Source organism: Nannobrachium achirus (genome assembly GCF_963921795.1).
Source record: "Nannobrachium achirus genome assembly, chromosome: 18".
Taxonomy (NCBI): Eukaryota; Metazoa; Chordata; class Actinopteri; order Myctophiformes; family Myctophidae; genus Nannobrachium; species Nannobrachium achirus.
Window position 1 is genome coordinate 52438084 of NC_137825.1, and position 24964 is coordinate 52463047.

General features: G+C 43.6%; 1 protein-coding gene across 1 annotated transcript in view; it reads left to right on the plus strand.

Annotated features, from left to right (window-relative positions):
• ca10a (carbonic anhydrase Xa) overlaps nt 1-23920 on the plus strand; it is a gene marked incomplete at both ends in the record, with an annotated part of 391283 nt that extends 367363 nt beyond the window's left edge. Inside the window, 4 exons of the mRNA XM_080747747.1 lie at nt 5725-5797; nt 16863-17017; nt 19102-19276; nt 23898-23920. Coding sequence (XP_080603873.1) covers nt 5725-5797; nt 16863-17017; nt 19102-19276; nt 23898-23920 — 426 coding nt within the window. The remainder of the gene's footprint in view (nt 1-5724; nt 5798-16862; nt 17018-19101; nt 19277-23897) is intronic.
• Between the last annotated feature and the right edge of the window lie 1044 nt (nt 23921-24964).

Genomic DNA, 24964 nt, shown 5'->3' on the forward strand with positions numbered 1-24964 from the left:
ATTAAAATGAGTTCATTTTTTTAATCGCGTTAATTTTCTGTAATTAATTAATCGCAATTAATCAGTTAAAGTCCCAGCCTTAAAAAAAACATACCAGTTCTATTGAGAAATTGTCTCACGTCTTACCACATATTAGAACACGCTCAATAGTGGGATGGATAAAAGCCCGGCTCAATAAGCAGGATCAATAAGGTGCTCATTATTAATCAAAATTAACGAGCTCCATCCCAACATGGGAAGGTGTGAGTGTGAGGTCTGTAATTAACTCTCAAATACCTGGAACGCGCCCGAGTCGCGTTAGATTTGAACCACTTTAACCATTATTTTATGCTTTAACTATTGAAAAATAGCAGATATACAAGCTCACAGCGCGGCACCGAGTGCCGCGCTGCGAGCTTGTAGATCTGCTATTTTTGAAAAATCGTGAAAATTAGAATTTTGACCCGATTCTATAAGTGTCTTTTGAATCCTTCTAAGATTTTTTGAAAAACCTGTGTTTCTATGTCAGCAATCTGGCCAGCCATCGTCAAAGAAAAGGTCCTTTTCACTTCACTGGAGCTCAGTTAGTCTGTTCTTGAGAGACTCCTCCTATGTCAGTGGTGCTCAGACCTTTTCATGTGAAGGACCCCCAAAATGATATGTATTTGGCCACGGACCCCCATTTCAAAATATCTACTTCCAGGGACCACCCAGAAACAAAATTTGAGTTACAAACGTTCGCTTTGAAAATACATATATTCAAAGATTTGCACACATTTTCACGACTTTTTTCAAAAATAGCAGATCTACAAGCTCACAGCGCGGCACTCGGTGCCGCGCTGTGAGCTTGTAGATCTGCTATTTTTCAATAGTTAAAGCATTCAATAATTCTAAATGGGTTAACGAGCTCCATCCCAACATGGGAAGGTGTGAGTGTGAGGTCTGTAATTAACAGTGCTGGGAATAATTACTCACGTTTTTACTCGAGTAAAAGTATCAATACTGCAATTTAGAAATACTCTGTACACAAGTAAAAGTCCGGGAACTCAACATTTCCAGTACATTTTATTGGAATCAAAATATGCTTAAAGTACGACAAGTAAAAAATACTCATTATCCATAAGGTCCCATTTCATGAGTTCCGGGGCACCCTCTGGCCTACCGGTCCAGGTACATGCCACATGGGCTCTAAGCCTGAAAGCGGGATCGAGTCCCGATCCTGAAGACCTTTGCTGTGCGTGTCATTCCCCCGTCTCTCTCTCCCTGTCTCCTGTCACTCTACACTGTGTACTGTCAATAAAGGCAGAAATCTTAAAAAACGAAGTTTCCAAATGTATAAAATGTTAAAAGATCTTTTGAAAATAGCAGATCTACAAGCTCACAATGTGAGCTTGTAGATCGGCTATTTTCAAATGGACAATAGGGCTGTAGTGGTCAATGTATATTTTGTAATAATAATCAAAGTAACTAGTAAGTGTGCAAATAACTGCAGTGGAGGAAATGTAACAATATTTGCCTCCGAGATGTAGTGTAGTAAGAGTAAAGGTACTGAAAATTGACAATAGGGGAGAGTGGGGTAAACTGAGACACTTTTTTACATTTGCTCCCCTCTAGGCGAACTAAAAGATTTATCAGTTAAATGTACACATTGCCCTGTAATTTGGGATGTTTCCTAACAATGGAAGTTATCAGAATAGATTCAAGACAAAAGGCAGTGAAAATATGATTGTTAAAAAAAAAAAAAAAAAGTGGTCTTGTATCTCACTTTACCCCAGCACTGGGGTAAACTGAGACAGACCATAGCAATGTGTTCCATTGCCTAGATACAGGGGGTGTCTCAGTTTACCCCACCTCCCCTACTCCAGTAAACTAAAAATAACTAAAAATTGTACATAGGTAAATGTACTTAGTTACTTTCCACCACTGATTATTAACAGCTTTTCCCACTCAGCGCTGCCTCTGGCCTCTTGAGTGTTTAGTTAACGTGCGAGTAGGAAGGTCTGGTTAGCAGTGAGAGGAAAAGGTATTCTTCAGAGAGTCCCCGTGGCAGCGACAGGCGGATCCATACCGAAACATCCATACTTGTGTATGGATCCCGAAAGGGTGATAAAACGAAACGCCATAGCGAATGATCGCCCGGGATAGGAATTACTTCTCCTTCTGCTGCCCCCGCTCTCTCTCTCTCCTTTCCTCAGACACAAACAGGGGTGTCACACCAAACTCTGGGCCCTGGGTACAAGGCTTCATTCACATTTTGTGCTTTTAACTAATGAAAAATAGCAGATATACAAGCTCACAGCGCGGCACCGAGTGCCGCGCTGCGAGCTTGTAGATCTGCTATTTTTGAAAAATCTGGAAAATCTGTGCAAGTCTTTGAAAATTTCAAATCCGTCTGAGGTTTTTGGAAAACCTGTTTCGACGTCAGTGGTGCTCAAACTGTTGAAGGACCCCCAAAATGATATGTATTTGGCCACGGACCCCCCATCTCAAAATATTAATTCCAGGGACCCTCCCAGAAGCAACATTTTAGTGACAAATGTTCGCTTAAAAAATACCTATATTCAAAGATTTGCACACATTTTCACGACTTTTCAAAAATAGCAGATCTACGAGCTTGCAGCGTGGCACTCGGTGCCGCGCTGTGAGCTTGTATATCTGCTATTTTTCAATAGCTAAAGGATAAAATAATTAGGGCCCCCTCCACCTTGGGCCCTAGTAACTCAGTCCCACTTCCCCCCCCCCCCCCCCCTTGTGACACCCCTGGACAGACACGCGCCAGGCACAGCGAGAAATGCCACAGTCATTTCACAGAGAGTATTTCACTCCGCCAAAACGAAAACGAGGCGACATTTGATGTGTGTCAAACGTTACTGTGATGTTTTGCTAGTACCGTAAACCTACTAAAAACACATGAGCTCAGCCGCATAAAAGAGCCTCGACCTCCGACTAGTATCACAGCCGCCTCTATTGGGCTCATTCACTTCAATGTAAATACAGCGGATTTTTACACATTAAATATGAATTCCGTTTCGGATCCAGAGCTTCGAAATCTCTTCCAATCCGTCAACAAGGCCTGGCATGCATTGGAAAAATATGTAGTTCTACGCGACTATTCAAACAAACCAACAGAGGAGGAAACAACAGAGGAATAAGGATATCTACTCTGGCTGGTGGACCTATGCCGTTTTACACAGACTTAGATCGATTTAAAGCTATACCATGTAACTTTTTTTATAAAACATATCTTAAAATTGTCCTAACTGTTAAATCGCTAAAGTTTTAGAACACCCACTCCATTAATTTGAGCTTCTAAAGCCTTCTCTTTATATGTTTTCTATGAGCCGTGAGGGGGGTAGAATTTCGCGGCAAAATTACGTCATCTGCATCATCTGTATACGTTGTGTATACGTTGGCCAATCACATCGCGAATCATACACACATGATACACTACTGGCCAATCACAGCGTGTCTGCCGTCTCTTCAGGAAGTAGCCTCCCTCAGCAACAGTGTTTACGATGGTGAAGGATTCTTGCCTCTTACTCCCCAAATCCTGGTCAGAAAATTACGTTCTACCCCTCTACGGATTTGTATCGGTCGCGGTGGTTTGCGGCCCCGCTCCGGTGGTCCGCGGACTCCGGGCGAAAAACGGCCGAAAAAAGCAATGCACACGCGTGAAGTGTGTATTTCAGCTCTGCCTTGGCTGTGGGCAGGGGCATCACAGGGGGGGGGGGAGTGGGAGGGCCTTAATTATTTTATACTTTAGCTATTGAAAAATGGCAGATATACAAGCTCACAGTGCCGCGCTGCTTGTAAATCAGCTTTTTTTTAAATCCCCTCGATGAAGAACATTCATGGGGGGCCCGCAGTGAATCCTTGTACCCAGGGCCCAGAATTTGGTGTGACGACACCCTTGGCTGTCATGGTCAGACTCGGCAGCTAAACTTTTCGGGAAACGCAACCATTTCACGCCAGAGATATCAAATGTTATAGATTTATAAGCAATCGGTATGATAAGAAACATGTAGCCTACATTTGAAGCAATTTATTCTTGTTGGTTGTTGCGTAAGGCTTTAAACACACCATCATCGCAGATCAAATACCGTAAATACATTAACATACTGTTTAGGTGTTAAATTCACTTTAGGTATATTCATTAAGTGCTGCTATTTGTTGTCTTTAATGTGTTGTGGTACACATAAAGTCTGTCCAGTCCAGTGATAAATTGGCTTATATTATATGAAGTAATCCTTGGTGCTTCTTGATAAACACATACTGTAGAAAATGTTGGTCTGAAATGGGTCACACACATATTTTCTCAGTTCACATGACAAGACTTGATGAAACTCACATAACGCCCAGGTCAATAACACTAATCATTATAATGGCATGAATCCTGACTATTGTTGTTCCAATATGGAATATGCAGAAAAAAACAATAAAAATACAAGTAATGTAGTAATATAATATGTTGTGACCGTGCCCTATCACAGTGGGTTCTCAACCTTTTCAGGCCGCGACCCACACTGATAAGCACTGAGAGTTGAGGCATTACATTTTGCATAACACGGTTCTATTGTGAAGCTAGCAGATCTACAAGTATTTCTATATTGCAGTATTGGTACTTTTACTCAAGGAAAACAAAAATAGTACTTTTTCCACCACTGCTCCTGTTCTCCCCTCAGAGGAGAACTTCTTAGCACCTCTCCCGTCCGCGGCACCGGAGATGTTCACTCATCCTGTCGCCTTGCAGCTCTCTCTCTCTCTCTCTCTCTCTCTCTCTCTCTCTCTCTCTCTCTCTCTCTTTGCGACGCGCTGACATCCGCTGAGACGTCCCCGATGAAAAGAAGTTCAAGTTGAGGGCGCGAAACATCGCCAGTGCTCCACTTTTAAGACATGAATATATTGTCAAGCAAGATCTCCTTTTTTTCAAACTCTGTCTTTGTGCTTTAATGCTATTATTGTTTTCCTCACTCTCTTTATGTGTGCGCGGGCGCACGCACGCACGCACACACACACACACGCACACGCACACGCACGCACGCACGCACACACACACACACACACACACACACACACACACACACACACACACACACACACACACACACACACACACACACACACACACACACACACACACAGAGGCGTCACAAGGGGGGGAAAAGTGGGACTTATTACTAGGGCCCAAGTTGGAGGGGTCTTAATTAGAATAGCATTGAAGAATTGAAATATAGAAAATTTGAATTATAGAATTGAAGAATTGCTATTTTTGAGAAGTTGTGAAAATGTGTGTAAATCTTTGAATATATGTATTTTTAAAGCAAACATTTGTAACTCAAACTTTACTCCTGGGGGGGTCCCTGGAACTAAATATTTTGAGATGGGGGGTCTGTGGCCAAATACATATAATTTTGGGGGTCCTTCACATGAAAATGTTTGAGCACCACTGGCATAGAAACATAGGTTTTTACAAAAAAAAACCTTCAAAGGATTTGAAATATTCAAAGACTTGCACCAATTTTCCACGATCTTTCAAAAATACTTAAAGCACAAAATAACGCGTAATAATGCGTTCCTAGTCTAAACGGGTCAAACCCCCTTCCGCTATGAAGAACATTCATGGGGGGCCCGCAGTGAATCCTTGTGCCCAGGGCCCAGAATTTGGTGCGACACCCCTGCACACACACACACACACCCCTAACTCACTCATTCTCTTCCGCTTTCCTCTCATCGTCTCTCCTCCAGATCGCAGAGACGTCGAACTCGTTCCTGAACCGGATGCTGAACAGAGATACCATCACGAGAATAACGTACAAAAGTAAGTGGCTCCCCGTCACGCCTGCTTTGATCGCACCTATGCTTTAACCCATTTAGGCCTAGAATTATTGAATGCTTTAACCATTGAAAAATAGCAGATATACAAGCTCACAGCGCGGCACCGAGCGCTATTTTTGAAAAGTCGTGAAAATTCCAGCAAATCTTTGAATATATGTATTTTTAAAGCGAACGTTTGTAACGCAAATTTTGCTTCTTAGGGGGTCCCTGGAACTAAAGGTTTTGAGATGGTGGTTCGTGGCCAAATTCATATAATTTTGGGGGTCCTTCACATGAAAACCACTGTCATAGTAGTCTCTCAAGAACAGACTAAATGAGCTCCAGTTAAGTGAAGTGAAAAGGACCTTTTCTTTGACGATGGCTAGCCAGATTGCTTACATAGGTTTTTCCAAAAACCTTAGAAGGATTCAAAAGACACTTATAGAATCGGGTGAAAATCGGGTCAAAATTCGAATACGATTTTTCAAAAATAGCAGATCTACAAGCTTGTATATCTGCTATTTTTCAGTAGTTAAAGCATAAAATAGTAATACACAGTAATGTGTACCCGTTCTGAATGCTTTAAAGAGACGTCTAAACAGCCCCGCTAATGGATTGGAAGCGAACCAGCCGCCTGCTGTTTTCCCCCCGATTAGCTTCCCGTTGTAGCGTGCGGGCCCGCGTCTCTCTAAAAGCATTCGCGGGTATCAATTAGCCCGCGAATGGTAATCACCAAGGCCCCCGCGGTATAGTGAGAGATTTGCATGGGACTGGTATATACTGTATTTGTATATTCGCTTTGAGCACCTACCGTTCACCAGGAGCGTCACAAGGGGGGGAAAAGTGGGACTGAGTTACTAGGGCACTAAGGTGGAGGGAGCCTTGATTATTGTATACTTTAGCTATCGAAAAATAGCAGATATACAAGCTCACAGCGCGGCACCGAGTGCCGCGCTGCGAGCTTGCAGATCTGCTATTTTTGAAAAGTCGTGAAAATGTGTGCAAATCTTTGAATATATGTATTTTTTAGGCGAACTTTTGTAACTAAAATTTTGATTCTGGAAGTAAATATTTTGAGATGGGGGGTCCGTGATCAAATAGATATGATTTTGGGGGTCCTCCACATGAAAAGGTTTTTGCACAAATTTTCAAGATTTTTCAAAAAATAGCAGATCTACAAGCTCGCAGCGCGGCACCGCGCTGTGAGCTTATACATCTGCTATTTTTCAATAGTTAAAAGCACAAAATGTGAATGAATGGGTTAAACCCCCTCCCCCTATGAAGAACATTCATATTGGGGGGGTGGGGCCCCCGCCGTGAATCCTTGTACCCAGGGCCCAGAATTTGGTGCGACGCACCTCCCCGTTCTCACACGCATACCGCCAGGCTCAGGGCTGGGTTGAGACTACCCTGCTAAAGGCAGCCGTCGACAGCTGATCTCCAGAGGTTTCCCCCCCTTCGCAGAGACGAGCTACAGCCGCGGCCCATACACCCAGCCAGTCATACTGGAGAGAGAGGCAGGCGAGAGCATTTCACTGCAGCGATCGCCCGGGGCTACGTTGAAAACAGAGGCCGATAATTGGATTAACCCTCAAATACCGGGAACGTGCCCGAGTCGCGTTAGATTTGAACCACTTTATTAACCATCATTTTATGCTTTAACTATTGAAAAATAGCAGATATACAAGCTCACAGCGAGCTTGTAGACCTGCTCACAGCGAGCTTGTAGACCTGCTATTTTGGAAAAAATGTGTGCAAGTCTTTGAATATCTTTGACCCGATCTTTGACCCGACTTCTAAATCCTTCCTCTAAATCAGCTGTTCTCAAACTTTTTCATGTCAAGGACCCCCAAAATTACATTTATTTGGCCGCAGACCCCCCCCATCTCAAAACATTTTGTTCCAGGGACCCCCCAGAAGCAGAGATTTGAGTTACATATGTTTACTTTGAAAAAAATATTTGGAAAAATGTGCACACATTTTCACGATTTTCAAAAAAATAGCAGATCTACAAGCTCGCAGCGCGGCACTCGGTGCCGCGCTGTGAGCTTGTATATCTGCTATTTTTCAATAGTTAAAGCATAAAATAATTCTAGGACTAATTGGATTAATGGGGGGGGAGTGCAGGAGCGGCTGAATAAACATAGTGTCCCCTCGCGGTGGGGAGGCGTCTCAACAAGCGATATATAGCGGTATATAGCGGCGGCGGCCGGGGGTACGTGAGGGGCGAAAGCAGGGGATGGGGGCAGGGAGGATGGAGGGGGGATGTGGGGGGGAGGGCGTTCCTTGGGGTCCCGCCGGAAGGCCTGCACAGAGCATGGACTCTGACAGCTGTCAAAACTGCCCTAGATATACTGACTCTCTCTCTCACGCACGCACGCACGCACGCACGCACGCACGCACGCACGCACACATGCACGCACGCACGCACACACACACGCATACACACACACACACACACTGGTGGCAACAGACACACATACACGCACGCACGCACGCACGCACGCACGCACGCACACACACACACACACACACACACACACACACACACACACACACACACACACACACACTGATGGACACACACACACACACACACACACACACACACACACAGACACACACACACACACACACACACACACACACACACACGTACGCGCACGCGCGCACACCGCCCCCTCATCCTTATGAGTCCTCAGGCATACCCCCCCCCCCTTACCAGTGGTGTAAGGTAGCTAAGTACATTTACTTAAAGTAGGACTGTCATCTAAAGGGGTACTGTCACTTTAAAAAGTTATCTTAAAATATTAGTTAATATGTTTATGACGTCATTGTGAGAATGCGCAATTATAAGCCAATCAAATTAATTGACTGTACTTAGACTACTTACTGTACTGGTCAGCTGTTGTTGGGGGGCGAGGGGCAGATTACACTGTGACATGAGCTTCAGACTGTTTCAGACCGTTTTCAGGGAGACCACGTGACCTACTGTATCATACTATTATAATTTCGTGGTGTGTCAGCGGGCCTTTAAGAATACTGTACTCAAGTACACTTTTGAGTTATTTGTACTTTACTCGAGTGTGTCCAATTTCCAACACTACTACTACTATTCTACCCCGCTACATCTCGGATCCAAATATTGTACTTTTACCCCACTACGTTTATTTGACAACTTTAGTTACTAGTTACTTTGAAGATATAAATTATAGTATTATAAAACATACATTAACCACTTCAACCCTGTTTTAAACATAGGCTATTTGAAAATAGCCGTTCTACAAGCTCACAACGCATGAGCGGCTATTTTCAAACATTTTGTACTTTTACTTTTGGTACTTTTAAGTACATTTTGATTTCAACACTTTGGTACTTTTATTCAAGTAGGCTACATTTTGAATTCCAGACTTTCACTTCTAACAGAGTCTTTTTTCATTGCAGTATTGATACTTTTACTTAAGTAAAATACTTGAGTACTTTTCCCACCACTGACGACCAGCAGTGGTGCTGCCCCCCAGCACATGTATTTTTCAAATTGATCTATAGGCACGTGCACGTACACACACACATACACACACACACACACACACACACACACACACACACACACACACACACACACACACACACACACACACACACACACACACACACACACACACACACACACGCACGCAGGCATAGACAAACTAGACACCATCCAAACGGAATTATTTATGCCGACCAGCTTATCAAAGGTATCTTGGATACAGCTGCTCTCACAACTCTACAGTTTGTTGAGGGAGTGGTGCTGATGGAATCTGAACATGACTGATGTTCACAACATTTTACGGATGTGTTTTGTTTGAATAACCTGAGTCGATATTAACTAAGTATCACTGTGTTGTTGGTTAAGGAGGCAAGTTTAATTTAATTCGTGAAATCAGACCTTTTTTTTCTCTAGGGAATGTTTTCAGCTAGGCATTTCAAATCAATCTGTATTTTAAAATGTTTTATCTTTGACCAAAAATTACAACGCAGTAACATTTTACCGGTTAAGGTAATGGTAAATGCATGGTGCATTTATATAGTGCCTTCATCCAAGGCGCTTTACAGAGATTGTTGCATTACATTCACCCATTCACACACACATTCATACACCGATGGCGGAGGAAACCATGCAAGACACCAACCTGCTCACCGGGAGCAACTACAGTATGGTTCAGAGTCTTACTCAAAGACTCTTCAACAGAATCGACACTAGGGCCCCTTTTACACTGGAAGCCAAATCCAGCCTGAATCAGATCTGACTGAATCAGATTGACTGTAATCTGATTTGTTCCATGTGAACGTGTGACCATTTGAACCAATCGGTTTTCAATCTGGATGTGGCACGGATCTGATTCAGGCTTGCCAGTGTAAATGGGGCCTTCCTCTGAGGGAGTCCGGGATCGAATTGGGAACCCTTCGGGAACCCTCTGTGATCTAATGACGGTTTTGCTACCCCTGAGCCACTGCCGCCCTGTGGTCTTCATGATGGAGACCTTAGCTCATTCGGAGTTTACGGCCGTGAAGCCCGTAAATTTCTCTATGTCTTTCACTGCTGGCTTCTCCTACCTGTTAACGTAGGCTCTCATCCAGTTCCCATCGTGCGTGATCGGACACTGCTATGCGTCGTGTGTTCGCGTATTTCCATCAGCTTCTCAAATCCTTTTAGATTTTTACAATTGATCAATAAGTTCTCCGTCTGTAAGCCGCGGAGTTTAAACAGTAAGGTAACGGGCCAAAATAGACGACGGACCATCGGCTTCCGGTTTAGGGGCTCAATGCTAACGGGTCCGCCCAATAATGTGTCCGTGTAGAAACCGATCACAGAGCATTAGTTCCGGCCTATTTTAGTTTCGCTTCGATAAAAAAATGTTTTTTAATTAATTTTTATTACATTTACGGGTTCTACGGGCATGGCAGAGAAGGGGTACAAAGAGGTATTTTGGTGGCAGAGCTTGAGTTAACATGTTGGCTGTTAAATAAAATTAGTTTTAACTACCTCCTCTCTTCCACATATTTGAGTGCATGATCTCTTCTCTTTTACAAACGATGTATGCTTCATAAAATGGTTGATAGTAAGTGTGCCATGAGTTGTTGTCAATGAGCGAAACATGGCACATTTAGTTTTTAGTAAATTGGTTAACCCATTTAAACTTGGAATGCATTATTATGCATTATTACCCGGCTTGGTTGAACGCTTGATTCTGATTGGTTGAGCGCTGAAATCAGCGGTGAATTATGAGCGGATAATGACCGCTCCGCTCTATAATTCACCGCTGCCTAATCAAAGGCTCAGAGCAGCTGCTGTATTCAGGCTGCACTGCGTGGATTTCGTGCCGTATCCAACATGTCTACCATGTAAACAAACACACAGCGACATTTACAACCAAACGTTGCTCTGAAGAATGTTTTAAAAAACATTTGAGGCGAGAAATAGACGACGCAGTAACAGAAATGGATTCTATTTGATCAGCACTTCCTTGTTTGTTTTCCAAGGCGAGCGTGTTGCGCTCGGGGGGACGCACTTTCAGCCGTCTGTAAACAAGGAAACACTTTGTTTTGATTTTAGTTTTGAGTCAAATTATTAATTTTATGTATTAGCCGGGTAATAAGTGCTATAAGGTCTTGCTGCTTGGTCATTACGGCTTATATGGACACTTCGGGCTGATAATTCCCCTCGGCTCCGCCTCGGGGAATTATCACCCCGTCGTGTCCATATAAGCCGTAATGACCGCGCAGCAAGACCTTATCGCATACTTATACAACAAGTAGTCGGGCTCTCAATGGAAAACAGGCGCTCCAACCGTGCATATAACGAGCACAGATGCACTGTCTCTCATCAAGTAAAGAAATCAGCTGCGTTGGTCACTAAAGACAGCAAGCGCGCCTCTCTCCCCACACTATGCTAGGCGGCTAGGCTAGCGGTTTCCATGTGACATAGTAGCTAAATGTGGCATTAAAAAATTACAAATTCCTATCGAATATCTTAATTACATAGAAATAAAGTTGACGTGTTTTTTTAAGGGCAACAGTTGTATAATCTCCACTCCAGCCCTACCTACGGAACTCGCCTGTCGGCTCGTTCCTGCGGTAAGGCTGTCGTGCAGGATAACCGTGTTATATGCACACCCTCTCGTGTAATATTGCTTAATTATTACTTTAACCATTATGTTATGCTTTATCTATTACAACATAGCAGATCTACAAGCTCACAGCGCGGCACCGAGTTCCATTTTTTGAAAAATCGTGAATATTTGTGCAAATCTTTGAATATTTTTGACCCGATTCTAAAAATGTCTTCTAAATGCTTCTAAGGTTTTTGAAAAACGCATGTTTCTATACGTCAGTGGTTCTCAAACTCTTTCATGTCAAGGACCCCTAGGATTATATGCATTTTGCCGCCGACCCCCATCTCAAAATATTACATATCTAGGGTCCCCCCAGAAGCAAATATTTGAGTTACAAAAGTTTGCTTTAAAAAAAAGATATATTCAAAGATTTGCACACATTTCCATGATTTTTCAAAAATAGCAGATATACAAGCTCACAGCGCGGCAATCGGTGCCGCGCTGTGAGCTTGTATATCCGCTATTTTTCAATAGTTAAAGTTATCTCTGCACCCCCACTGCCTTTGTATCCTCTCATTTGTTATTGCCCAGGCAGACATGATGCAATCGGTACCAGCATTGCATCGAGAGATTATGCAAGCTGTGCTTTATCACTGTTTAAACGAAGAGCAATAGATAACTCGGGACAGGTTCTGATATTTACATACTAGTAGTCCATATCTAGACATTATCAGTTGCCTTAAAAATACAGTGCGGTTGTGAGAGTCATGATGTCAAGAGCAGGGATGTCGCACCAAATTCTGAGCCCTGGGTATAAGAATTCACTCACATTTTGTGCTTTAACTATTGAAAAATAGCAGATCTACAAGCTCACCGCCCTGCAAGCTTGTAGATCTGCAATTATTTAAAGTTATACCATGTAACTTTTTTTATAAAACAAATCTTAAAATGGTCCTAACTGTTAAATCGCTAAAGTTTTAGAACCCCCACTCCGTTATTTTCAGCTTCAAAAGCCTTCTCTTTTTATGTTTTCTATGAGCCGTGAGGGGGGGAGAATTTCGCGGCAATATGACGTCATCATACTACCGGCCAATCACAGCGAGGGTTATACACTGCCGGCCAATCACAGCGCATCTTGGAGTGGGGTCGCTAGGGCGGCCATATTTGTAGTCTCCCGTGTGTTTCTATACTCGGGTGCACGGTGAAGCTTGGGTGAAGGAGTGTATCTCCAGAATGGCTGAACGCACAGCAACCAGGGACCCCTCAAAAGATAGATCTCGGCGAGGTGGAGGCAGACGCGGGGGTGTGAGAACCGAAAAACGGCCGAAAGACGCGGACGCGACTGAGGTTTGCTATAGAGCTACTGACCACAAGTTGAGCAACTTACACAGTATAGCTTTAAAGATCATGAAAATGTATGCAAGTCTTTGAATATTTCAAATCCTTCTAAGGTTTTTTGAAAAACCTATGTTTCTATGTCAGTGGTGCTCAAACTTTTTCACGTGAAGGACCCCCAAAATGATATGTATTTGGCCATGGACCGCCATCTCAAAATATTTAGTTCCAGGGACCCCCCCAGAAGCAAAATTTGAGTTACAGAGTCAAAGATTTGCACACATTTTATATGGACCATATATTGACTTTTACATAGGCGATGTCACAGTGATGTGATGTGTCAGGGGAACCACAGTGTCAGGCATGATGTGCCGGTTTTCATAATAAACTTGCGACCTATGGTCGCAATAAAACCAAAAAGAGTTACATTTTTGTTAAATACCTGCATTACAAGAAGTCGACACAATTAGAGAATGTAGAAGAATTGGTTATTTTGATTTGTTTCCCTGTTATCTCTCCTATGGTACCAACATCAATACAGCATGGAATTGTCGACAATATCCTAACCAACGACAAAAACATTCCAAGTCTTGGGTCTGAGAGGCTAAATCCTGAAAAAAATCGTTGCCCGTGGCTCAAATGCCCAAAATATAATGGACCTTGTAGCAACTCATAATGTAATAAGAAAAATTTAATAAAAATGATGTACAGTTAAATGATCCCCATATGTATTAATTTGCTGCATGTTAGTTGCTCCATTCTTCATCAACAAAGTTGGCAGGGCAGAGTGTGTAGCAACCAATAATGTAATAAGGACTCATAATGTAATAAAAACATGTAATAAAAACTCATAATGTATAATCAGCTCATAATGTAATGGAAAAACTAGCACATAATGTAATAATTAAAATGTAATAAAAGCTCATAATGTAATAATCAGCTCATAATGTAATAAAAATACATTATTATATGATGAAGTTTTATTACATTATGAACCTGCTATGTGGAGGTTCTTAATGTAACACATTATTACATTATTGAAAAATCCATTATTACGCTATGCGCTCGTTTTTTTATTACATTATGAGCTGATTATTACATTATGAGTTTTTATTATACATTCCTTATTACATTATGAGCCGTTATTACATTATGAGTTGCTACAGACCTTGACGCGAAAAAGGTTGAAAAACACTGTTATAGTGCGCTGTCGGTAAGACAATGCGGTGAAGGATATACTGACAACCGAGCAAGCTCAGTGGCAGCTTGAATTAGCATTGAGGGTGGAGCGGCTGACCGCCACCGCGACCTCATTACAACAGGCAGAGGGGGTTTCGCCACCTATTTGTCAACGGAAGCTCACACCGATGACAAGTTATTGAGAGTTGGTTATTGGAGCGTGGAGAGAGAGAGAGAGAGAGAGAGAGAGAGAGAGAGAGAGAGAGAGAGAGAGAGAGAGAGAGAGAGAGAGAGAGAGAGAGAGAGAGAGAGAGACGGTTTAATTAACATCCTCACAAAGAAGACAGTTTTGACAGAGGGTTTTTTTTGTGACACAACACCAGCTAGCCTGTCATTCCAGTCCATCACAGAGAATGATATGTGACATGACTCAGGAGCTGGGGCGTCACAATGGGGGGAAAAGTGGGACATGAGTTACTAGGGCCCAAGGTGGAGGGTCCTTGATTATTTTATACTTTAGTATGCATTATTTTGTGCTTTAAGTTACTATTAAAAAATAGCAGATATACAAGCTCACAGCATGGCACCGAGTGCCGCGCTGCGAGCTTGTAGATCTGCTATTTTTGAAAAGTCGTGAAACATGTGTGCAAATCTTTGAATACAGTATGTGTATTTTTTAAGCGAACATTTGTAACTCAAATTTTGCTTCTGGAGATGGGGGTCTGTGGCCAAATACATATCATTTTGGGGGTCCTTCACATGAAAAGGTTTGAGCACCACTGACATAGAAACATAGGTCTTTCAACAAAAACAAACTTGAAAAGGATTTGAAATATTCAAAGACTTGGAGCAATTTTCACGATTTTTCAAAAATAGCAGATCTACAAGCTCGCGTGCTGTGAGCTTGTATATCTGCTATTTTTCAATAGTTAAAGCACAAAATGTGAGTGGATCCTTGCACCCAGGGCCCAGAATTTGGTGCGACACCCCTGACAGAGAATGATAGTGACATGACTCAGGAGCTGGCAGATTGTAAGGGAAGGGGACATGATACATGATGAGGTCTGTCATGGTAAGGCATATTGATGTTAAAAGGATGTGCGCTGAAAAAACAAAAAAAGTAAGTTTGTCAAAAAAAGTAAATGTCAAGTAAACTCTAACCTTGAATTCATATACCTGCTAAAGCGGTGGTTCTCAAGCTTTTTCATGTCAAGGACCCCCACGTTCACACTTATTAGCCCGCGGACGCCCATTTGAAAAGATACGCCAGGGACCCCCCCATAAGAGAAGTTTTTAAAGGTTTCTTTTAAGGATTCTCAACCATTTTCATTTCAAGGACCCCCAGTTTGACATGCATTCTAGGCACTAGGCTACGGACCAGGGGGGGCTCCAGGGGGGGCTAACCCCCCTAAGCCCCCCCCCCTCCCCACAAACCCAATTGTGATGATAAATATTTAAGGAACAAATACATTAAATATATATGATTATGTGAAAGACAATTGACTGACTTCTTTGTTACCATACTATAAAATCATACTTTTCATGTCTTCAGCCTCACAAAAACTCACCTACAGTGCAAAGATTTGGAACAGGCATCTACCAATGATATGGTCTGTTCCGTTATCTATACCCCTATCTCGTTTGTCGTATTAATATTATTTATTATTATTTGTTGACAAAATTCACCAGCCCCTGCTTGAAAAAAGCCAGCCCCCCCATAGCCCCCACAGTCACAATTCTCTGGAGCCTGCCATTTAATGGCATTTCTATCTCTGCAACCCCAATTTATATTGTAAAATCAATGTTAATTTAACTCGGTGTACAACTTTGTGCTCTGTCGGTTACAGACCCGTAAAGCGCCTTTCAGACTGGGGGCGGTGACGCGCCGTGAAATTCTTGCCCGAGTGTTTGTTCGTGCACCCGCTCACGGGCAGCAAGAGCTGGATTGTGGTCATCTTTGTCAAATCGCCCGGTGTTTACTCGCGGAGCGATTGTGTTCTCCACAGCAGCGCAGTCCCCGCTGATCCAAGCGAGAATGCCTGCGTTAATAGTCCCCCATCTGAAAGGCACTTTAGGGTCCATTTGGTTCCTGACTATCTATCATTTAACTGGGGACCCCCTGGAACTCCCTCAAAAACCCCTGGGGGTCCCCGGACCCCACTTTGAGAACCAATGTGGGGAAACCTCTTGCTGCGAGGCGCTGTGAGCTTGTAGATCTGCTATTTTTGGCTAAAGTTCTCAGAATATGGACGCTAGGGTTCAAGTGGTTAATATAAAAAAAGGAGGAAAAAAGTTTTCTATCACTCAAAGATTTGGAGAACCCCCTGTAGTAACTCTGGGGACCCCTAGAGTTCCTGGACCCCCAGTCTGTGCTAAAGGAACATGTGCTACTGAATGATATTATGCTTCCCCGTTCTCTTTTTTTCTAATCTACCCTTATTGGTTCACTTCTTCCAGATGATGCGTATTTGCTGACCGCCCTGAACATAGAAGAGATCTACCCCGAGACGCATAGCTTCATCACCTACGATGGCTCCATGACCATTCCGCCATGTTTCGAAACGGCCACGTGGATCCTGATGAATAAACCTGTCTATATAACGAGGATGCAGGTAAGTGTCAGAACGGACCCTGGACAACACATCCAGGACTAAAGCCCCTTCTCCACTATACAGGGCCGAACCAGACCTAGAACCATGAACTTTCCAGAACCAAGAACGTTCAAGAACCCGTGAAGTTCCGGGACCAGGTTCTGCTTAACTCACCCACTGCATATGACGAGTTTGACGAGCTATATTTATGGGTCCACTCTGCTTATGACGAGTATGACGAGTTATCAATTAGCTTTAATAACTATAAAACAAAAAAGTATGATCGCCGATTCGCCGTCCATAGCGCTCTATGGACCGGCCCTATTCACAAAAAACGGATCTGGATGTTCCAGACCGGAAATGGGGGGGCGGGACAACGACGCCTGTATCCTGTCTGCCGAAATCCCATCCGGTTTAATGTTACACAACACCAGCGTGGCGCTCCGTCGGTTTCGCTTTGGGAAATGGCAGGCTGTTTACCGTCGTAGCTTACCGTGACTGGATCGTATTGTGAATGGAATCGGTGAGCCATCGCGCAATGGATTCGCGCGCGCGCCCACGTTAAAGGTAGGCAAAATCCTGGCGGTGTGGACCATTAGAAGGGTCTTAAAAATAGCGGTGGGTGTAAAGGGGCCCCACCATGAATTTCAAATTTTTCATTTTTTTCTAGTTGTTTTGGTCATCCCAGTGTCTCTTCCAGCCCCCCAAAAAATCCATGCGTTAACTCTAAGCCTTGCCTTTCATTTCAGTGATTTTCTGAATGGGCGTGTCTGAACGGTACTCTTTTGAAATCGGCCCCATGCTATACTGTATGTCACAGGGGGCTCATTTCCTTACTACTTACTACTCCTACTTTTTGGGAGGCTATATTCTATTGAGACTATATAAATATGAGGTGGAACCATGAGGTAAAGTGGTACTAAAATTGGAACGATACAGAGAAGATTACGATTGACTCTACATGGTTCTCATCGTGGTTCTCTGCATCGTTCCAATTTTAGCAAAGACAACGTCCCATTGCCAACAAAGGGCATTTTGGTATTGCATTTGAAACGGTTTCTATTGCAAAGTGTACTTTGATGATGTCATGAAAGATTACTTTCCCCTTTAAGTAAAACAGGGGTCTTCAACAGATGGTCCGGGACCCCTAGGGGGTCCTCCAAATCTTTGTGACTTTTTGCTCTGTTTTTATATTAACCACTTGAACCCTAGCGTCCATATTCTAAGGACTTTAGCCGAAAATTGCCGATCTACAAGCTCACAACGCCTCGCAGCGCGAGGCGTTGTGAGCTTGTAGATCTGCAAAGAGGTTTGGTGATCTCCAAAGAGGTTTGGTGTAGAGAGGGAAAAGAGCAGACTAAGTACAGATTGAAAGGTCAAGTTTATTAAGTATCGACGGTTCAAGTGGTTAAATGTCAGAAAACACACATTGACATGAATCCAAAATATACTGACGATCGTGCTGTCAAACGATGAAACCATATGAAATCTATGAAAAATTGTGGGGGTCCCTGCTTCATCTCTATCTCAACTAAGGCAGGGGTTGACACTAAGGTCTCAGAGGCACTTGCCCATCGGGCAAGTACAGATAGTTTTCTACTTGCCCAAAGGTCAAGCCCACTTGCCCGAAAAGTAAATCGGCCATTAGAAAAAAGTAAAATGTAACACTTTAAAAATGTCATACCTCAATTTTGATCAAAATACCTACATATTTATGATTGAATATGACTATGGGTTCATACCTATTTTATATTTTTAAGTGTAGCAACAGTGAATACAGCACATTATAGGTTAATAACAGTGCTTTTATTTTACATTCCACAGACCAGAAGACAGAGCGCTTTGGCCATGTTCAGGTGTTTAGACAGATATCACTTACTGTGTTTATAGACGGTTGTCCCCTTTCAAACTAGCACTTGCACTTGGCAACCTGAATGCAAACTTCACCTGCCCGAAGGTTTTATTTACCTGCCAGGGGCAGGTGAGCAAGCCTTACTGTCAATGCCTGACTAAGGGGTCCTTGGCCTGAAAACGTTGAAGACCCCTTCAAGTAAAACATCTGAGTACTTTTTCCCACCACCACTGCTTCTTTCTCTCGTTCTAAGATGCACTCCCTGCGGCTGCTGAGCCAGAACCAGCCCTCTCAGATCTTCCTGAGCATGAGCGACAACGTGCGTCCCGTCCAGCCCCTCAACAACCGCTGCATCCGCACCAACATCAACTTCAGCATGCAGGGCAAGGACTGCCCCAACAACAGGGCCCAGAAGCTCCAGTACCGAGGTACGTTTCTATAGCGACGGGTCGCGCCAAATTCTGGGCCCTGGGAGGTGCAAGGGTTCACTCACGTCTTGTGCTTTAACTATTGAAAAAATAGCAGATATACAAGCTCACAGAGAGCTTGTAGATCTGCTATTTATTTATTTTTACCGTGAAAATGTGTGCAAGTCTTTGAAGGTTTAAAAAAAAAATATATATATATATGTTTCTATGTCAGTGCTGCTCAAACTTTTTCATGTCAAGGACCCCCAAAATGATATGTATTTGGCCACGGACCCCCATCTCAAAATATTTAGTTCCAGGGACCCCCCCTCCCCCCCCCCCCCAGAAGCAAAATTTGAGTTACAAATGTTCGCTTAAAAAATACATTATATTCAAAGATTTGCACACATTTTTGAATATATGTATTTTTTAAGCGAACATTAGTAACTAAAATTTGGCTTCTGAGGGCTCCCTGGAACTAAATATTTTGAGATGGGGGTCTTTGGCCAAATACATATCATTTTGGGGGTCCTTCACATGAAAAGTTTTGAGCACCACTGACATAGAAACATAGGTTTTTCAACAAAAAACAAACTTGAAAAGGATTTGAAATATTCAAATACCTGGACAAATTTTCACGACTTATAGTAGATCTACAAGTTCGCAGCGCGGCACTCGGTGCCGCGCTGTGAGCTTGTAGATCTGCTGTTTTTGTGTGATGTGTCGTTCATGAGTAATTCGTTCATAAGAACAAAGCACGAGCATGAATCGTGAACAACGTGTTCATTTCCTTAAACTGTTAACGTTCACGCTTTCATTCATACCCCCAGACCCCTAATCGTCGCCCAGCATGCAAATATGTGGCGGGTTTATCACCGGGGGCAATGTTTTTAAATCCGCCTCTTGGGTCATGCAATCGCCTGGGTCATGCAATTGTTTGGGTCATGCAATCGCCTGGGTCATGCAATTGTTTGGGTCATGCAATCGCCTGGGTCATGCAATTGTTTGGGTCATGCAATCGCTAGCTATGGCCGATTGAAAATGCACCATTTTGACGAACAGAGCGAAAACCCTAATAGCCCCCGGCACACAGGACAAGAGGGCAGGCTGTACGCGCAACATAATAAAAATGCTTTTCACAGGACGATCACGCTATGAACGGTGAACGTGAACGAATCGTTTGAACGGATCATTACGGTGAACGTGAACGAAATGATTCGGAAATGAACGGGATTGCCCACCACTAAGTAGCGGGGTGGGCGACGGGTCCATTTTTTCAAAACCAGATCCGGGGCGGATCTGGTTTAGATTTTTATATAATGACGGGTAACGGGTTGGTCCACGGATCTGATTAATGCCGGGCGGAGTGCGGGTTGTCAAAATTTGACCCGTGCAGGACACACACGGAGACAACACACAAACCATCTGCAGAAACTCTTGGATTGCAGGGTAGCACAGTGTGTGACGTGCAACGTGCACTCTCACACGTGGCAGTGTGTATCCATTCGTTTACGGAGCGTATATATATTCACAACCCCCACCGCCCCCCCCCCCTTTTTACCCAGGAGAGCAAGGCCAGAAAAACACAAAAGCTGAGCTGTGTGAAATTTAATTTCTTTGACTCGTTTAGAGATGTAAATAGCTTCAAGGTGAAGCAGGGAGGCGATGCATCTCATTAGAAAAGGGGAAACACGGCTAATTGGATGGTTTTGTGCGGTTAACCTTTAGGGCAGGGGAAACACCCCCAGAGACGGGTTTATCTCGGGGGGTAATTGAATGTGCTTTTCTTTAGGGGGTGATGATGCGGAAGGGGGGTGCAGATCAAAGTGTACGTTTGCGCTCCTCCCTGACAGCCGGCGCAAGCACGCGTATTAACTCTTATACTGCTTTGGACGTTCCTGTTTGCCCCAATTCTCAAGAGACCTCCGCGCCAATACGGCGCTCGTTCGCGTTCGTTCGTTCGTTCGTTTACCTTGTTGAAGCTGATGAGGGGTCGCGCCGCCGTGTACTGTAAACACATTTTCTGCGGTGATGGTGTAAAAAATCCATTATGCGTTAACATCAACGGAGACCAATTCACTTCCTTGTTGATTTCCTCTGGCTGTAAGGCTCTGTGGCCAGTGACTGGTCTGAATGTACGGCAACACATAACAGGCAAATTCACATTCATTCTCGCATGACGCCGCCCTCTGCTGCCTGGCAGACCAAAGTGCACTATTGCACCATCAAAAAAATAATAATAATAATAAATAAATAAATGTCTGTCTATCTACTATAACGTCGCAAAGGTAAGCCGCTTTTTGATGGCACCAGACCCAATAAATAAATAAATAATCTGGCAGTAGGAGAGTTAACCGCTTTGTTCTTCGGCGTAGCGACAGCGTCGTGCTAAAAGAGAAAACGTAGCCGATCCACAGCGATAGACCGCCCGAGGTCCTGACTCCTGACAGCACTATAATGGGTGCGTTTCGGAAATGCGCACTCAGCGCACTGGTGTGCCATGTTGTCGTTCGTTTATTGGGTGCACTCGGTGCGGTGTCGTTCGAAAATCCAGTGCTGCCGCGCCCCCGGTGTGCTGAGTGTGCACACGGACCGACCCTACTCAGAAGTTGGGGTTTGGCCACCCTGGCCACAATAGCCGATGAAAATGGCATGAACCTGCGGACACCGGAAGTGGCTTAAGTGCTGCGGTTAACGGAAGTTACGTCATGCGTTGCAGTCCGTTTAGGTAGCCTCATAAACCAGTCTCTTCCTGCCTTCGAACAGAAGATGGGAGGAGTCAGTTTACTAGGCTACTTAATAGGTGTCCTTTGTCAGAATCCATGTTTTTGTTTGGATATTGTTTATTACGAGCGCAACCGATGGGTCGGGAGAAGTAGAACAGTTTTTTTTTGCCAGCGGGGTAATATGAAAAAACAATAACATCCGGTGAAATTCTCCCAGCGGAAGTAGCACTGTTTCATGCCGTTTCAGCCTATGGTCGTTACCAGGCTTTTCTCTTCGCAGATGAGTAAGCCTGACTACGCGAGGCTAGGGTTTGGCAGTGTGGTGCGTCAGTGCGGTGTTTTGATTGGTTGGTTTTCATGGCCGTGTCTTGAGCACTTCTCAGCTGTGAACAATGGTGTAGGAATGCACCATTTGCGGCTTGATGGTCCATTGGGCTTTATTGTTACACTCGCATCAACGTTTAAACCAACAGCAGGTTTTAAATTACCTTACAATAGAAACATTAGCAACTGCTGCTTTTCAGACAAATTGTCCTTCAGAGTTCAGACTGAAAAAGCGCACAGCTGCCCCTTAACTGGTCGTTTGTAATTAAACCACACTGAGTGCTCTCTACAACGTCACCGCCCACTGCACTCACTAAACCGAGCGCACACCCGGTGCGCATTTCTGAACGCACCCTAAAAATAGGAACTGGGGGGTAGCTCCCTCTAGTGGCAATGACGTCAGACTTTGTGGTCTATTTGTGTGTAAATCCACTTTTTTTTTTACATTTAATAAATCATATTGACATTCCCGCCTCTAATGACATACCCAACATAGGGGAACCAGTTTTTTAACTCATTTCTAGCCGATCCCGAGTATACTCGCGAAAAATACTCGAGTATTTAGAGTGCCGATCCCGAGTATACACGCGGAAAGTACTGTATATGGAGTAAAGCCAGTTCTCCTACCCTGTAGCCGGGCGGAAGGTCCTGGCACGATCGGCCTCGCCGATTCATCATCATCACGGATCCACGAGCACAAAATAGTAATCCCATAACATTGAGGCCGACGGGGAATCGCATCTTTAATGTCCATTTTCTCCAAACAACACTTTTAAAGCCAAGGATGGCATTAGATTCTCGCTACAAAAACATAACAACAAAGGCATCGATCGGCCATTTTAGAAACCACATGGTGTGACGACCGCTCCCGTTGTATGACGTCATGACGTCAACCCGGAAGTATTTACGCAATGGACTTCTGGCCTTCAAAATAAGACAATGGAGCGTAATTGAGCCCTGCGAGCGGCACGCTACACATTTAACCCGTTCATGTCTGGAGCACTAAATGGGTTAAGTGATTGATATCATGATTGAGTTCCCATGGCACGCCGCCTTTGTGATCATGTTTTTTTTCTCACAAAATTGCAGCGTATATTCTCGGGTACGGGGTGTTTGCATGGAGGGTATAACTCATAGGGAAGAAAATCAAAAAGAAAGAACACATAAGAGCCGTTACTGTTGACTCCCCAATCAAAGCACTTACCGTCGTTTCCTGTTGAGATTGGCACATTTCACCCAGGTGTTTTCATCTCACTCACGTCACTTTGTCTGCTGACCTCACTCAGCAACAAAATAAACAGAAAATAAACAAAAATATAAATAAAACAATTTACAGGAGGCAAGCAGTGATCCCCCCCATGATGTGCACTGCAATGCAGTTTCAAATGTACTACATTGCAGGTGAAAAAATAAGAAGACACGTGTGACATGTGCTTGCCCCAGGAAATGTGCCAAGCTCAATATGCAACAACGGTACATCCATTCAGTGGAGTGTCCCCTGTCATTGCTTAAAAAACTGAATGCCATGCTCGTGGAGTTCGTCACGTTTTGAACCAGCATTGTGACTCCTGTCCTGTTTGACTCTCTTCCAGTGAACGAGTGGCTGCTAAAGTAACCTCCCGCGGACACGTGTGGAAACGAGTGACGAAGGCAACGGCCTGGGAGGGCTGCAACTGAAGAGAGACGGAAGGAGTGGTTGTGTGTGTGCATGTGTGCGCGTGTGTGCGTGCGTGCGTGTGTGCGCGTGTGTGTGTAATTGTAAAGAACTGAAGCAGAGATTAAGGCTGCATCTCATCTAAGATTATTTCATGGCGTTGTATAAAGAAGAAAAAAAAAACACCCACACACTAAACATTTTCAAAGACTGCATTGTGAGCAAAGAGACTCTACTTTTCATACATTGAGAACTATTTGGACCCCCTGTCCTAACGACATGCTAACTAGCCCCAGTACAACTACAGTATATCTACATTTTGATACTGACTGATTTTTTGGGAGAAAAAAGAAATAAAAAAAGAACACGTTGAAAATGAACTTTAAAAACAAACAAACGGAAGCATTTATCCAATAGCCTCCTTAAACAGCCGGACTATGCTGGGACATTCAAAGCCTTTGTACATAAAGAGCTATCGCCGTCGATGGGGAACTTCAAGGACTGAGTCACTGCCCCCTGCTGGTCACAAGACGAGGTGGTCCTGCCAGCGTCTTTGATGACCTGTCAGAGTTGTCACCGACAAGGCATGCTAACAGCAAAAAACCAAGAGTGAAGGATTGCAGCCTTGCCTTGTCAGTCTCGGGGAGAAAAAGAGAAACGCCACATTGTCCGGGGGAAACGTGCAAATTATTTATAGGCTTTTGGCCGGAGAGCAACCTTGAGTGTCTTGGCCTAGTTTGTACATATTATAATTATCAATACTGCTGAAAAATGAATATGTAAAAAAATAAAACTTTAAAAAAAAGTAACAAATAAACATTCAAAAGATATATCAAGAGGAATTAAAAAAAAGAGAGAGAGATAACAGAAAATAAGTTGAGTATTTTAAAATGCTTGGCGCACTTTGAATTCTGGAGCAGTTCTGAATCGGAGCTGATATGCCTTTTCTTTCTGTTTTATTGTTTACAATGGTCATACACTGTGTTTGAGTAATGTTTATCGGCC